The sequence below is a fragment of the Spermophilus citellus genome (genome assembly GCF_964194105.1).
Source record: "Spermophilus citellus genome assembly, chromosome: 2".
NCBI lineage: Eukaryota > Metazoa > Chordata > Mammalia > Rodentia > Sciuridae > Spermophilus > Spermophilus citellus.
Window position 1 is genome coordinate 202,432,587 of NC_138183.1, and position 15,811 is coordinate 202,448,397.

General features: G+C 41.6%; 1 protein-coding gene across 1 annotated transcript in view; it reads right to left on the reverse strand.

The window, feature by feature from the left end:
- The window catches only part of TRIM66 (tripartite motif containing 66), a 60,725-nt gene that overhangs the window by 22,132 nt on the left and 22,782 nt on the right, over positions 1-15,811 (reverse strand). The window contains exons 3-9 of the mRNA XM_081275510.1: positions 9,708-9,811; positions 7,758-7,905; positions 6,618-6,750; positions 6,180-6,296; positions 3,844-3,958; positions 3,156-3,302; positions 798-915 (exon numbers count right to left, since the gene is read on the reverse strand). Of these exons, the coding sequence (XP_081131636.1) occupies positions 798-915; positions 3,156-3,302; positions 3,844-3,958; positions 6,180-6,296; positions 6,618-6,750; positions 7,758-7,905; positions 9,708-9,811 (882 nt within the window). The remainder of the gene's footprint in view (positions 1-797; positions 916-3,155; positions 3,303-3,843; positions 3,959-6,179; positions 6,297-6,617; positions 6,751-7,757; positions 7,906-9,707; positions 9,812-15,811) is intronic.

The window sequence follows — 15,811 nt, forward strand, 5'->3', positions numbered from 1 at the left end:
CACCCACTCATTTTCTAACACATCAGCCCTATGGAAAGTCTGACTAAAAGAATCAACATTGGGTGCAGGAAGGGCATATGCTAAAAAGTAGCAAAGGTAAGACAGGCATCACTCAGATAAGTCTCCAGATACAAGTCTGAGGAACTGTGTGTTGAGCAAGTAAGATGGAAGAGCATATGGAAGATCCCATACCAGGTCAGTGCCAGACACCAGCACTGCCCTCTGGAATCTCTGGGCCCCTAGTGCATGAATGGATTATATTATTGATCTTGTTTAGATGAAATTTACTTAGGGGAAGACAGCTTCTAAAGGGCAAGGGGTGTGTTTGATCCATCTTTGGTCCTTTAGTGCCTAACCCAGAACAGGTGCCCACCAAAGGTATGCTGAGTTAAATCAAAGGGAAGAGGGAAGGCAAAAATAAATCTAAATACCACTTATCATTGTGCCAAGTTCAAAAAACTTTCAGTGAGATTAATGGCATCAAATGAAGGCAGCAGTTGGTCATTATTTTAACAAGCTCATTAGGCTGTCAACACAAGCATGACTTCTATAATGTTATTACAAAGTCCTATACTGCCTCTGTCATTTAGCTGCCCCATCCTCCCCCACCATACACACACACACACACACACACACACACACACACACACACAGAGAAAAAGTTTGTAAAGTAACTTCATGACCACTGGCAATCTCAGGATTTTTCCTGGGTATATCCTGACCTATCAGTAAGTTAAGATTTCCTATATTTATTCTTAGCAATTTGTTGAAAGCCTACAGAGTAGTTCCTGGCTTACCAAGGGAAGCCAGCTGCTTGGTCCAGAAGTTAGGCTCCCAGGTGAATCTGATACTCCAAGGGGAACCAGGATCTGTATTACAATTTGTCTCAAGCAATCGCTGCATCTGAAACACAATCTGACAACAGCACTAAAGGTCATTTATATGGGCAACTTGTGCTTGAATGAAACCCCCCTCCCTTGTTCTTTTGATAGGCTGAAGAGCTCAAAAGTCATGCCTCTTCAGCCTCGGGTTATTCCCCATATTCTCATTCCCTTTCACCTTAGTACCTTCTCATTCTCCCATCTTATCCTCTCCCTTTTGTCAAGGTTTCTGGGATCCCAACATTTTTATCTCCTCCAAGACCCAAGTGATTTGTAATTCCCCCTCAGGACAACAGTTGCCCTGGAAAGCTCCATTCATTCTACTGCCTCAATATAAAAGACTATACAGGGCAGACATTCTCTGAGCTCCCCATTGCTGTCCTTCTACCAACATCCTTCCATCCTAGTCAGTTGCCCTCCTCCCTCTGTAATTACTCTCATCTATTTTCCATCACTAACTCTTTATCTCCAGGACTCTGGCAAGTATCCAACTTACTCTGATATCATCTAGTTAACTACCTCTTACTTATTTGAAAAATATTTTAATGTCAGTCACCTTTACCCCATTTTTCAGCTCAGTCACCATATCTAGACCCTCTTTGGCATTTAGAACCATTCTACCTACAAGACCTTATACTCCAACAATCTACTCCCAGATTATAACTAGTTCTTACTCTTTCAGGACATTTTCTTCAACTTTACTGGACTATCTAAGCAGGCTCCACCAGTCCAGAGGGTCTTCCCGGCTTCCCATCATTTTACAGTATCATCAGTGCCCTAATTCTCTCCCCATCACCAATTCCTAAACTTAGGTCAATCTAGAAATCCCAAAGCCATGTTATGCAGGGCTACATATGAGAGCATTAATTTCACCCTCAACCCTTTTTCTTATCACTTCTTGTCTCCTTTCTCTCCCACTTTTCTCAGTGACTAAATCTTCAGTGCCACTCACCCAATGCCTAACCCTCTTATTATCATTTTCAACTTCACAGAGGAAGAGACCATTAAAAAAACTCACCTGAAATGGATCAAATTATGTTATATGCATGTATGAAGATGCCACAGTGAAACCCACTATTTTGTGTAATTATTATGTACCAATAAAACATTTTAACTCTCCCTCCGAGAAAAACTCCCCAAATGTGTATTTCCACACTGAGCTATATTATACTGTTCCCTTTCTGTTCTCCCATCTCAGAGGGAGTGTCCTTGAGTTTGAGTTCAACTGGTTCACTCTAGGATCCTACCTTGTCCTGCCTTGTCTGTATGCTTACTCCATCACACATCTCTCCTCTTTGTCAACCTATTCTCCCCTATAAATGTATGCATATGTTTGGAAAGGAAATTTTTCTCCCAACTCTGCCTCTTTCTCAAGCTACTTATTTCCCTTCTATCTCTACTTTCCCATGTTCCATCATTAGTCTCCTCATACTGGCTTCCTACTCTTCAATTTTGCTAGAACTTCTTTCAAAAGATCACCAGGAACTTTCTGATTGACAGATCTCATGTGTCTCTTCACTATTTATTCTGTTTCAGTGTTGTTCTATTTCATGGACAACACTGACCATTTAAAATTGAAACTGTCAATTTCTATGTACCACACTCTCCTATTTCTCCTCCAATTTCTGATAATTTCTTCTCATTACTTTTCAGTCACCCTCTTTCTCTTACTACACAGAAAATGATGGTATTCCCTGGATTCCAGACTTGCCTTTCTCTTGTTTCTCCACACACTCTCCTAATGGTGATACCACCAATATCCCAGTGACTTCCTCATCTCAATCTCCAACCCTGACTTTTCTCTGATTTCCACACTCATCTACCAAAACACCTTTTTGATGTTGCCCTTTAGAAGCTCTACAGGCCCCCTTAGACAACATATCCAAATATAAACTTCTCTCAAACTTTTTCCTCTTTCTCCTGGGTATCACCATCCTCCCAAGGCTAACACTTCAACTCCTCCTTTCCTCTTAGCCTCCCATTCGGACCTCAATAACTTTCTGTGACATATTTGCACCACTGCTCATGTCCAGGACAATTTCTAAATCCATGACCTAAGACAAAGAACTACAGACTTTCCTAGCTAAGTTAACTAGAGGAAGGTGGAAATATTTCAGCACAAAAGCAGTGACTGAATTTGAAGGATGGATAGAGCTGCTTTTTCCATTCTGTTAAAAGAAAAGGCACTTCCCAGGGCAGCCTTATTACCCTATGACAGAGAGGATGATATGATCAGCTTCAAGGACTTGCTAAGGGATGGGAGGTTCCTCTTACCAGCTCTTTGCTGAAAAGGAAAGGAACGCTGGTTTTGCTGCAGACAGCCCAATTGATGAAATTCTGCACATGCTCAAACTGACGGTTGAGAACCACAATGCTCTGTAATTGCTGTTCCAGCTTCCGCTTTCTCTCATTAGTAATGCCCTTGGTACAGAGAGAGAAGACACAGTCTCTGATCTTGTTCTTAGGCCTGCTTGGAAACTCTAGTGGTCTGTGTGTATTAGTGTAAGCACTGATGGAGTAATAAGATTGTACCCCTGAGAGAAGAACAGCAGGACAAAGTGCTGCCATGGGCTACTGACAGATAGAGGAAGGGAGAGATGGTGGCAAATATGCAATGAATAAAGAATGAGGAAATAAATGAATGTCCACATCTCTTGGGAATAACCCACTGAAGAAGATGAGCTGTTTTGTAACACTTCTAAATCTATAACCTTGAACAGTCAAGGATGGCAGCTGCCTAAGAGAGTTTGAACTGAAAGTCTGAACTGATCTCATAGCCCTTAATGAGCCATCTTCCCAAAATTAGGCTGGAAATTTTAATACACAAGTAATAGAGACCTATGGAAACTGCATATCTGAATTCTATCCCCAGATGTTTTGGGCCCTGGGACTAGTTTCATATATGCCTAGTCTCTGATCCAGGAGAGCATAGAACTCATCCATCTGATCCATCTACATATACCTCCAACTCCTCTATGAGTCCATTGGCCTGTTTGTTCAGCTCATTCATCAGGACCATCTTGGCCATTTTGATCTGGTTTTCCACCTTCCTGTGCTGATGCTTCACTTCAAAAATCCTGTAAGCACAATGGGATGAAACAGAGTGAGCCCTTCCCTCATGGCCCATAAGGGTCAAGAGACAAGGAAGCTAAAAGTCAATAATTTAGAAACTGCCTACAGAGATCAGGGCCCAGCAGGCACCAAAAAAAAAAGAAAAAAAAACTTCCTCCACCCCCCCAACCCTTTGTAAAAGCCCAGTCCACTTGATCTCAGTGAGCCAGTGGCCCAAAAGTTAACTTTTGGGGTTGAAGATAGAGCTCAGTGATAAAGTGCTTTTCAGGCATGTATGAGGCCTTGGGTTCAAATCCCAGCACCCTCACACACACACACCCCATATGTCACATCACCAAAAGTTAACTTGTTTTTTTCTAGGCAAAACCTCAAGTCTAAGTCTACATACACATATATCCAGAAGCTCAACAGTTGGCATAGCACTAGACACAGGATGGAGAGAGTGAATATGGGCATGTCATACAATTTGGTGTCTAAAAAAGGATGAAACTCCAAGAAACAATGTCATGAGGTAAAAAGAACTTAGGTGTTCTTCAATAGATGAATGGATAAAGAAAATGTGGTATATATACTAAATGGAATATTACTCAGCTTTAAAGAAGAGAGAAATCATGGCATTAGTCATTAAATGGATGGAGTTGGAGAATATCATGCTAAGTGAAATAATCCAATCCCCAAAACCAAAAGCCAAATGTTTTCTCTAATATGTGGATATTAATTCACAATAAGACAGGGGACACTAGAGAAGAACAGTATTACCTTAGATTAGGTAGAGGGAAGTGAAGGGATGGGGATGGGATGGAATGTGGGGATAGGAAAGATAGTAGAATGAAACAGACATTATTACTTTATGTATATATGTGACTACACGACCAATATGATTCTACAACATGTACACTCGGAAAAAATGAAAAATTATATCCCATCTATGTATGATATATCAAAGTGCATAAATGCTTTCTACTATCATGTATAACTAAAACAAATCAAAAAATTTATTTAAAAAAAGAACTTGGGTAGAGATGGAAAGTAGACCAGTCATATCTGAGGACTGGCAGGGGTGAGAAAAGGAGAAGAACAAGATTAATAATGTATATGGGGTTTCTTTCTAAGGCTACAAAAATGTTCTAAAAATAGATAATAATTACATACAATTGTACAATTCGGTGAAATAGCAAAAACTAATTAATTATGCCTTTTTAAATGTTAATTTTATGGTATATAAATTATATTTCAGTAAAGATATTTTAAAAAGTAAGGACAGAGGCTTTGAAGTCACCACAGACCTAGCTTCCAAATCCAGTTTAGTCACTAATTAATTGTATGATCTCAGGTAAATCACCTAACCTCTCTAAAGTCTCTTCATCAATAAAATGGAGATAATTCCTGACTGAAAGAATTTCTAGAATAAAAAAAATTAATGTATGATTCCCAACCCAATCTCCCATGTGATTAGCTTTCAGTTCTTACTAATTTTCCTATAAAATCATTTCCAGTGATTTTATGTTAAAAAAAAAGTGTGTCACATTAGATTGGATAGAGAGAAAGGATGGGAGAGGAGGGGAGGAATAGGGAGGATAGGAAGGGCAGCAGAATAGAATAGACAATATGATTGATGTATGTTCATTCCATGTATGTATTATATATCAAAATGCATTCTACTGTCATGTATGACTAAAAAAATAAAAATAAAAAATAACAATGATTTTATGTCATTATATATTTTTAAAATATATTTGTTTTTAATTGTTGATAGACCTTTATTTTATTTATTTATATGCAGTGCTGAGAACTGAACCTAGTGCCTCACACATGCCAGGCAAATGTGCTACCGCTGAGCCACAGCCACAGCCCTCTTTTGTAGATTTTTATGGAAAACAAACTGCCACTGACTTGTTATAACCTCAAAAATAAATAGCAGAACTCTTCTCCAGTATCTACTGTGTAACTATTCTCAAGCAGGCACTTCTGGCTAGTTTCATGAGGCAAATATTTGGCCCAGACTCACTCTGATCATCATGAGCCTCAGTTAACCAAGTGATGACCCAAAGATCCTCACCAGCCTTGAGGCCTCTAAGGCCAGGATGCCTGCCTTCTAGGACATGCCCACATCTCTTTAACCACATGTCTTTTCCATGGACACCACAACTGATTGCCTAGTGCCAGGACCTAGAATGTGAGGGAGCAGAGCATTTCTAGCACTGGCAAGGGACTAGCCTGTGCTACCTGTCCTCAATTTGCTTTGCAGATGTCTGTAGACTGGATTTCTTATGTGCCACCTGTGCAGTCACACTTTCCAGAAGCATCCTCTGGTTTTGTAGAACTTCTTCAACATGTCTGCATCTAGGGGAGGAGACAAGAAAAAAGCTGAGGAGGATTGGCTGCTATTCTGACCATGCTAATCAAGCAGGAGTCCCTATAGTGTATAGTTTCAGCCAGGCCCATTGAGGCCATGATTATATCTTGAGACAAATGCACTGCAGGCTCTTGGCCCATTAAACTTTCTCAAGAGAAGCCATAACAGGAGCAGAGAAACACTTCAGCTCAAGGACTACAGGTTGGCTTGGGCAGCAAGATGATTTTGATGCTCTGGGAGCCACAGTCCTCACAAGTAAGAAGTTCAGAGTCCTCCCAAGCCCATTTCAGGCAACCCACAAGCCTCACCTATGTTCTTTGTGTTCCACCATCAGGCAGCTATGGCATGTGAGCACATCACAGGTCTCGCAGAATAGCTTGAGCACTTCATGTGTGTGTAGAGGACAGTACAAAGCAAAGTCCCCAGAATCACCATTCACTCCTGCCACAGAAGATAGAGAAAGTGGGCTTCTCCTGCTCTGGTAGACTTCTCAGTTAAGTTCACTGAGCAGCCTTCAGCCCTCAGCCCTCAACAAACACCACAGAGACACAGAGCTTGGGAGAGGTGGTACCAACAGGATAGGCTTCTTTCCAGGATGGGCAAGAAGACAAGGAGGAATTTAGGCTTAGCCTAGGAGGATCTAGGCTCAGCTGTCCAGAAATAACACACCACCAAGCCCTAGCATCCTGCCACCTGCCAGAAGCTGAGGAAGGTGCTTACTAATGCTGTATGTGGATCTCCTGCAGAATAATAAACCCTCTAAAATTAACCTAAACTTCTTCATTAATTAGAATTGTTATCATGGGATTGAAACCAGCTTCTTAGCCTGGCCAACAGCTTCCTTTCCTATGAGTTTGACAACTGTAGAACCCCTTTCCCCATAATTCAAGGGCCTTAATAAAAGCCTTTCAAGACTGTCTTTTATAACAGATGGTGTTGGATGGACAAAGACAAGCCATGATCCATACTAAGTTAATAAGTCACTAAATAGAAGTGAGGCATAATTGCTCTAAACAGAGGTAGAAGGTAAAACTCAGCTAGCTCCCATGATAATTCAAGATTATGCTCTCTTTGGGGCTGGGTTGTAGCTCAGTAGTAGAGCGCTTGCATGGCACATGTGAGGCACTGGGTTCAATCTCAGCACCACGTAAAAAAACATAAATAAAGGTATTGTGTCCATCTACAACTAAAAAATTAAAATTAAAAAAAAGATTATGCTCTCTGCACCATCTCACCCACACCTACCCACCCAACCCCAGCAGGGAGAAGCTGGAATGAGTCACCCCCTTAGACTGTAAAAGAGACTTCCTCCCTTTGAGAAGGCTCTGGAAGCACACTTACTTTCTCCCTTAGCTGGGAAATAATATCAGAAAACAATTCTCCAGGGATTCAGAGGTTTACTACTGCCTCAGGGCATGAGAGCCAGGTGGGAGAGGCAGGAGTGGTACCTGAAGAACCCTTCTGGGCCCTGGGAAAGATCGAGCCCCCAGGGGCAGGGCCATGCCGGTGTTCCTCTGTGCAGGAGCTGCACAGCCAGCGATTGCAGTAGGTACAGAGGATGTGTGCTGCCCTCTTCTCCTTGCACTCAGAGCAGTTCTGAAAGTAGAGAATGTAGAATTACTAGCCATATCTGCATTGCTCTACAAGTATCAAATGTTCCAGAGACTGGGGTTTTGCAGGGTTGTTCTTCTACTATTTGGGGTACAGTCTACTGTAGAGTCACCTGGCAGTGCTAGTGAGGGAAAGCACCCTTTGTAACAAAAAAGTGGATGCTCTAGGTGCTGTTCACACAAGTTCTGTGCCAAGGCTGAAGATACTCAGATGAATAAGCCAAGGATCTACCCTGAAGGCATATACAACCTAGGCAGGGTGGTGCCCATTAAATGGGTAATGCTGTGAAAAAAAAATGTGACAGGTGCTAAGGAAGCAAAAGGGGGGTTTCCAGGAACTTGACCTAGAAGTGGTCAGGAAAGTTTCATCAAGAGGTAATGTTTGAGTTGGATAATGAATGACAAGCAGGTTCACCAGGCAGACAGGGAGGAAAAAATTATAATAGAGGGAAAGCACAGTGGGGTGTGGTAGTACATGCCTGTAATCCCAGCACTCAGGAGGCTGAGGAGGAGGGATCTCTTTAGTCCAACTATTTGTGACCAGCCTGGGCAACACAGCAAGATCCTGTCTCAAAAAAAAACTAAAAATAAGACTTGCGCTTCAGTGCATGCTTGTGAGCCCAATGACTTGGGAGGCTGTAGGAGGATCACAAGATTGAGGCCATCCTTGGCAATTTAGCAAAGCCCTCAGTAACTTAGCAAGACTGACCCTGTCTCAGTCTGACCCTGTAGCTCAGTAGTAAAGTGCCCCAGGATTCAGTCCCCAGTACAAAAAAAAAAGCAAGGAAAAGTAGAACATTTAACCTGCCTTCTGAGGGGAGAAAGCCCCAGATTTGGTAGTACACAGAAAGATGACATATACACCCAAGATAAACCAAGTATAGAAAAACTTTCAAAGCTGTGTTTCCACACCTGGGGTCTGTCTGGCCTGAGAGTACCTAGTTTTTTCCTATAGGGTTCAAATATTCATTCATTTGGTAGCAAATACCTTGCTAGGGCTGATGTAAAACATCAGAAAAAGAGAAGATTTGGGGAAACTTGACCTGTCTATGCTGAATCATACAGGCCATCAAACCGAAATGAAGTCTCAAAGTTTATAATTATACTATAAATTCCTTAGAAATTGAATGCATGAGTTCTGTGGGTCTATATACTTAGCACATAGCATAGGGCCTGACATATAATAGATGTTCAATAAGAATCAGATACAGGAACAGGTAAAAAAAATTATTGAATGAATAAATGTAATAGTAAAGATACCCCAGTGGAAAGAGGAACAGAAGAAGTACCAGTCAGTAAGTGATGTGAAATTTAGAAATAAGGAGAAAAGTGATAGTTGTTAAACACAGGCAAAATTAATGGGCCCATTAAATCCAGGCTAGTGTGTAATTTTCAACTTGGGGGGAAAATGAAAATAAAAGCCCTGTACTTATGTTTTTCAGTAAGAGCTATAAAAAAGAGGAAAACACCTAGATAAATTAAGCAATACTTAATGTACTTTAAAATGCATTCACCTTCCACTAAAAGCATTCACACACACACACTCACACACACACACACACCTATGTGTGCCACATACACACGCCTATAATTTTCACTTGATAAAAAAATTCCTGCTTTGCTTCTCCAGGCTCAAAATCTTTTATTTCATTTTAGATAATAGATGGATGATTGGACGGATGGATGGATGATCAGGAAAATCAATGGAGGAGGAACTATCAGAGTAATGGGTGAAAGACTTATGAAAAGACACCTCACAAATCTGAAAAGGATCACCTTTTGACTTACCCTGGCCATTTTGGGGTGTCCAGTAGGAAAGCACTGTAGAAAAAAATGTTCAGTTACATCCCTGGTAAGATACACTCGCTTACATCCAGGACAGGAGATGAGCTCTAGGGGGAAAAGAATGACAACAGAGTCAGGGCAGCATAAAAGATTATATACAAGGCCTAGGCAGAGACTTTCAGATATGCAGCATCAAGATATGTGGAAGTAATCACGTAGGCCAAAATGAGCTGCATGTGATGACATAGTCTGCTGTTATCATGTAGGTATTTTGAACATGATCATCCCACCAGAGGCCTTCCCTTCAGACCGTCTGGTCTCCTCACATTCCTATTTTTACCTATTCCTACCTTCCTCCCCTCATGTAGTAGAATGAACCTGCTACTACAAACCCAACCCTACTCTGCTTCTGATAATCAGGTACCTTCCTGCTGCTCTCTTCCTCATTCCACATCCCAAATCCCAGCCGTATGCATATATATATGTGTGTGTGTGTGTGTGTGTGTGTGTGTGTGTTTTAATTCCTGAATGATCAAGTTGACTTTTTCCTCCCCAGAAAAATGCAATAGTCTCTAACATATTCTTCCACAAAGTGCACTTCTGAACTATATAAGTGGCATAAGACTGACACCCCGGAAGCTATTGTGATTCCTCAGGCTCATCCCAAAAGTAGTCAGCCAACTAGAAACAAAGAAATGAGCTACTCAATTAGGGCAAGGTACCTGTGTCCAGGCATGAGAAGGACCCAGAAAGGAGCTGGCTATGGAAGTAATTGCAGCAGTGCTACCAATATTCTCCGTCTTATCTCATTAACGTAGAAATGAATGGTACAACAGCAGTTGCTCCAGATTTGCAGTTGGACAAATGTAAATCCAAATACCAGATTCACCATCCAATGACCTTGGGCAAATCACCTAATCTCACTTAACTCCCCTGTTCTTTTTCATCATATATAAAATGGAAAGGAAAATAAGCATTGCTATGAGAATTAAATTAGATGATACTTAAGAAAACACATAATCCAACTGGGCACAGTGGCACACACCTGTTATTTCACAGACTAGGAGGCTGAGAGGCAGAAGGAAGTTCAAAGCCAGACTCAATAACTTAGTAAGACCCTGTCTCAAACTAAAATTAAAAGGGCTGGGGGTATAGCTCAGTGGTAGAGTACCCCTAGGCACAATCCCTAATACCACAAAAACAAAAAAGAAAATTAAAGAAAAAAACACATAGTCCTCCATGGATGTTACCTCTGAATTCAAAAGATTTCTCATATTCCATTTATAGCAGAGCAATAGCCTCAATTACCAACTGGGCTTAGATTCTCTTCCTGGTGATGAAATCCAGAAAATCTTGAGTAGCAGATTTAAAAAGTTGCCACCAATTCTTCCCCTCCTTGCATCTATTTCCTTAATAAAAAAAAAAAAAGTAGTTCTTTCCATCCTTTAAATCTAGGCTGGTCCTGTGACTTGTTTTGACCAATGAATTGCAACAAAAGCAACAATGACCAAGTTCCGAGTTTAGGGGCTTTATGTGGTTCTGCTCTTGCTCTTAGAACTAACTCTAAGACTGCCATGTGAAAAATTTAAATTTGGGCTCAAGATTGTTAGAAGATGGCCTTATTTGTTAGAGAGAGGCCTTAGTTGTCTCATACATACCCCTGAGGCCATCCTATACCAGCTAGCCCCAAGAAACCTACAGGTTGAAACTCTGACACAAGAATGAGTAGAATCAAGATTAGCCAAGTCCAGCCTATCCCAGAACAACCACCCAGAGAATCTAAGCCCAGATTGTCAACCTGTAGAATCATAAACTGAATTAAGTTCAGTTGCTTTAACCATTAAGTTTTAGGGTGCCTTATTGGACAGCAAAAGCTAATTGCTATAATCTGGAAAAATCAAAATCCACAAAATCATTTAAATTATAGTTCAACATTGTTTCCCCCCTGCAAAAGAAAAACTCCCCTAGTCTTTTCAGAGTCATGAATATTAATTACAGAATTGCATCTGGAATCTCCTGGGCATTTTCCCACTGGTCAAGAACTGTGGCCAGAGGTAGAGAAGGATGTTCTTTACAGGAGACATCATCCAGGCAATCAGGTGGCTTCTAGAGGAAGCCTCCTTATCTGTCAGTCAGAAATGCTGCTCTAATTGTCAAAAATGATTTCCCCAAAACTTCTAATTCCCTGGTACCAGCTGCCCAAGCACTCATCACAGTAACATGGCCTCATTAACAGAATGAAGCCAAGCACAGTGGCACACACCTGTACTCCCAGGAACTAGGAAGGCTGAACCAGGAGGATAGCAAGTTCCAGGCCAGCCTCTTCGATTTAGTAAGACCCTATCTCAAGTTAAAAAATAAAAAAGCTAGGATGTAGCTCAACAACAGAGTGCCCCTGGATTCATCCAAACCCAGTACCAGGGGTGGGAGGGGATGAAAACAGAGAAAGAAATGAATCAATCAAACAAGGCCTTATTACACATCCTCTTGTGATGGCCTTAAAGCCAAAATACTCAGTCTGTCATTCAAGAACCTTTTTCAAATTGGGCTTATCTCCCTCTAGTATCATCTCTAGCTTCATCTTCCAAGAATACTGTTTTTGCCACAACAAATATTTCTGCCATCTCCTGAACAGAACAAATCTTTGTGTGGCTGTGAAAATGTTGTATCCTCTCCCTGAAATACTTTCTTGTTCCCCTTCTATACAGATAAACTTCTATCCATCCTTTCAAACCTGTTCAAATATCCCACTTTCAAGAAGCAGAATTTATTTCCCCCAGAATGAGTTAATTAGTTCCTCTTCTGGGTTCTCATAGCACCTTGGACATCCCGTAACAAGTATCACACTGCATTTTAACTACCTGTTCATATTCTACATGCAAAACTAATCCACAATTACCATTAAAGTATAGTTTACCTAATCCTTTGCCCACTATAGCTAGGCTTCTGAAACATTCATCTGGGCAAGATGAGAATGGACAGACAGCCAATTAGTAACCTGGCTAACATCCTTGTACGATACTCTGAGGACAGGCTTGGGGCTGAGGGGAGGCCTGGATTTAAGAGACCATCCTTCTGAAGGGGTATGCTGCAGAGAGCAGAGATGGAGAATTATTGTACCAAACATGTACTTATAATATTCATTGTTAATTCAGTTATTGATACATATTTAAATCATACCATACATAAAATATTATTTGTAATAGTTCTTATTTCTATTTGAATTATCAATCAACAGGCTTGAGCTTTTATTTCACACACAGGAACATCAATCCTGAGAGCCAGATCCCAAGGCCATCTGATTGTCCCAGAGAAATGGGACTTCTGCTTCCAAAATGAGGAAGTTTTATAGGCATCAGAGATCCTCGTGGGGACCTAGGGACATGGGAGAATAGTTGTGAAAGCCAAGGTTGTTCAGGCCATCAGTCATTAAAATGAAAACTTCTGGTCCCAAGGAGGTGTGGGACAAATTTTCATCTGTTTTCCATTACTTTCTGTGCCAGGCACTTTACATATGTTATCTCATTTAACCATCAGACCATCTTTGGGAAATAGGCATTGTCTCCATTTTACAACTGGAGGTTCCAAGAAGCTATCACCTTTCAAATATCATACAAGGCCAGGCGTGGTGGCACATGCCTACAATCCCAGCAGCTTGGGAGGTTGAGGCAGGAGGATTACGAGTTCAAAGCAGCCTCAGCAAAAGCAAGGCACTAAGCAACTCAGTGATACCCTGTCTCTAAATAAAATACAAAAAAGGACGTGGGATGTGGCTCAGTGATGGAGTACCCCTGAGTTCAATCCACGGTACTCAAAAAAAAAAAAAAAAAGATCCTACAGGCAAGGGCAGAACTGATTGGAACCCAAGTCCATCTGTCTCTAAAAACCATGCCCTTTCCACTATGTTTTCTCCTTTACAACTAAATTGTACATAAACAAGATAATTTAATTAACTAGGCAAATGATTTAAATAAAATATTCCATAATAATATTCCAATTATAGGAGCTGTGGCTGTGGCTCAGTGGTAGCACACTTGCCTGGCATGTGTGAGGCACTGGGTTCGATTCTCAGCACCACATGTAAATATATAAAAGAAAGGTCTATCACCAACAAAAAAAGATATTTAAAATAATAATAATCCAGGGGCTGGGGATGTGGCTCAAGCGGTAGCGCGCTCGCCTGGCATGCGTGTGGCCCGGGTTCGATCCTCAGCACCACATACCAACAAAGATGTTGTGTCCGCCGAGAACTAAAAAATAAATATTAAAAAAAATTCTCCCTCCCTCTCTCTCTCTCTCTCCCTCCTCTCTCACTCTCTCTTTAAAAAAAAATAAAATAAAATAATAATAATCCAACTATAATAATGACCTGGACTCAGCTCTGGACTCTGGGAATCCAGAAGGGGTTGGGAGCTGTGCTTAAAGTTTTAAGAAATAAAACCTTTGGGAAAAGTCAAGTGAAATGGAGGTTTTATGCCTTAGAGAAAAATAAATCTGAAGGTAGGTTCATTTAATAGAGTAGTGGTTCTCAAACTTTGCTATAAATTTGAATCATAAGTGGAATTTTTAAATATCCAGATGGGGTGACAAGGGGATATACTCAATGTTAGAGTTCAGAGCACTTGTCTAATATGTAAAAGGCCTCAGATCCGATCCCCAGTGCAACTCAGGTGTGCTCGCGCGCGCACACACACACACACACACACACACACCACAAATCCCATGCCAATTAAATAAGAATTTCAGGAGGTGGTCTAGTCATCAGCATTTTTTTAATGCTCCAGGTGATTATAATTTATTACCAAGTTTGGGGACCAGCACCTTAGAATTCTCTCTTTTCCTGGTAGCTCTGTCCCCCATATCATGAAGATGAAAAAGGCAGAAAGTTCAGAAAAACTATGAATGTAGCTGTGATGGATTTCCCCTTTGGCAGAGAAAAGGGCAGATTCCCAATAGACAGAAGGATGTCCTGATACCCAGATACCCTGGGGATTGGTACTGAATTGGAAGATACATTTTGTCTCCCTTGATTTAAACCTTAACTAAAAGGCCCAGGCTTAGGGTGTGGCCTGAGGTTTGGCAATATGAAAGGGGCCTAGAGAATGTGCTGAGCCTAAGATTTAGTGAGGCAGCCAGGAAGGAAGGCCTACTCTGGTTATTCTACCCTTCAGACATGAATGGCAGGGCCAAAGCAACCTGGGTACCAGAGGATTAGAGTGAGAGAAAAATCCCAAAGAGGCCTCAGAAAGCTAGTATTATGTGAGCTTATGCTACCAGGTAAGCACAAACATGCCAGATGCAGAAGCCTGAGTCCAATGTTAAGGGTTGAGAAGCCTTTCATTCCTCAGATCTTGTTCATGGATCCAGGCAACTTTATAGCTGGGGCCTACAATCTGACATTGACAGAGTAGTGGGATATTCTAGAGCAGTCTGACACTCCTCTCCTAGTACCCACATGTAGAATCAAAGCTGGACAGACCTTCACTGTTCATCTAGCCTATCCCCTACCACATGAAGGGTGACATGGATGCCTCAGACAGGCAGGGATTTAGCTAAAACTCACCTAGCCCTTGTAAAACAGGGGGTACCCTGAACCACTGAACAGTCCTTGATTCCCTCTATAGCCACAGGTAAGACACTCTAACTCACTGTGCCTCTACCAAGCACTAAGCAAGGTGAAAAAACACTCTGGTTGCATGCTCTCACAGGTTGGTCATTCTCACTAACCACTCATGCCCTCCCACTCCAGACAGTCCCAGAAGGCATCAGGTAAGGGCCCTACCACAACGCCTGAAGTCGACCTCTAACCCATAATTCAGAGAGTATCACCTTCAAGAAACATGCTGCACCCACTCTTCAGATGCTCAGTCTCTGCTAGAAAGACAGACTTCAATTCAAGACACCCCTAAGATGATTGCCAAATTTGCCCCTGGCTGCCTGCAGGCTTACCTGACGCCCTGCTGCCCTGTGATTAGAGCAACACCTTGGAGAGAAGTCAGAGGAGAGAAGTCAGAGGAGCGACAGGTAAGACCACCACAGGTCCCAGAGGATGGTGCTTGCCAGGAGCCCAGGAGCACACCCCCCCCCCTGCATGCTGCAGCCAGCAA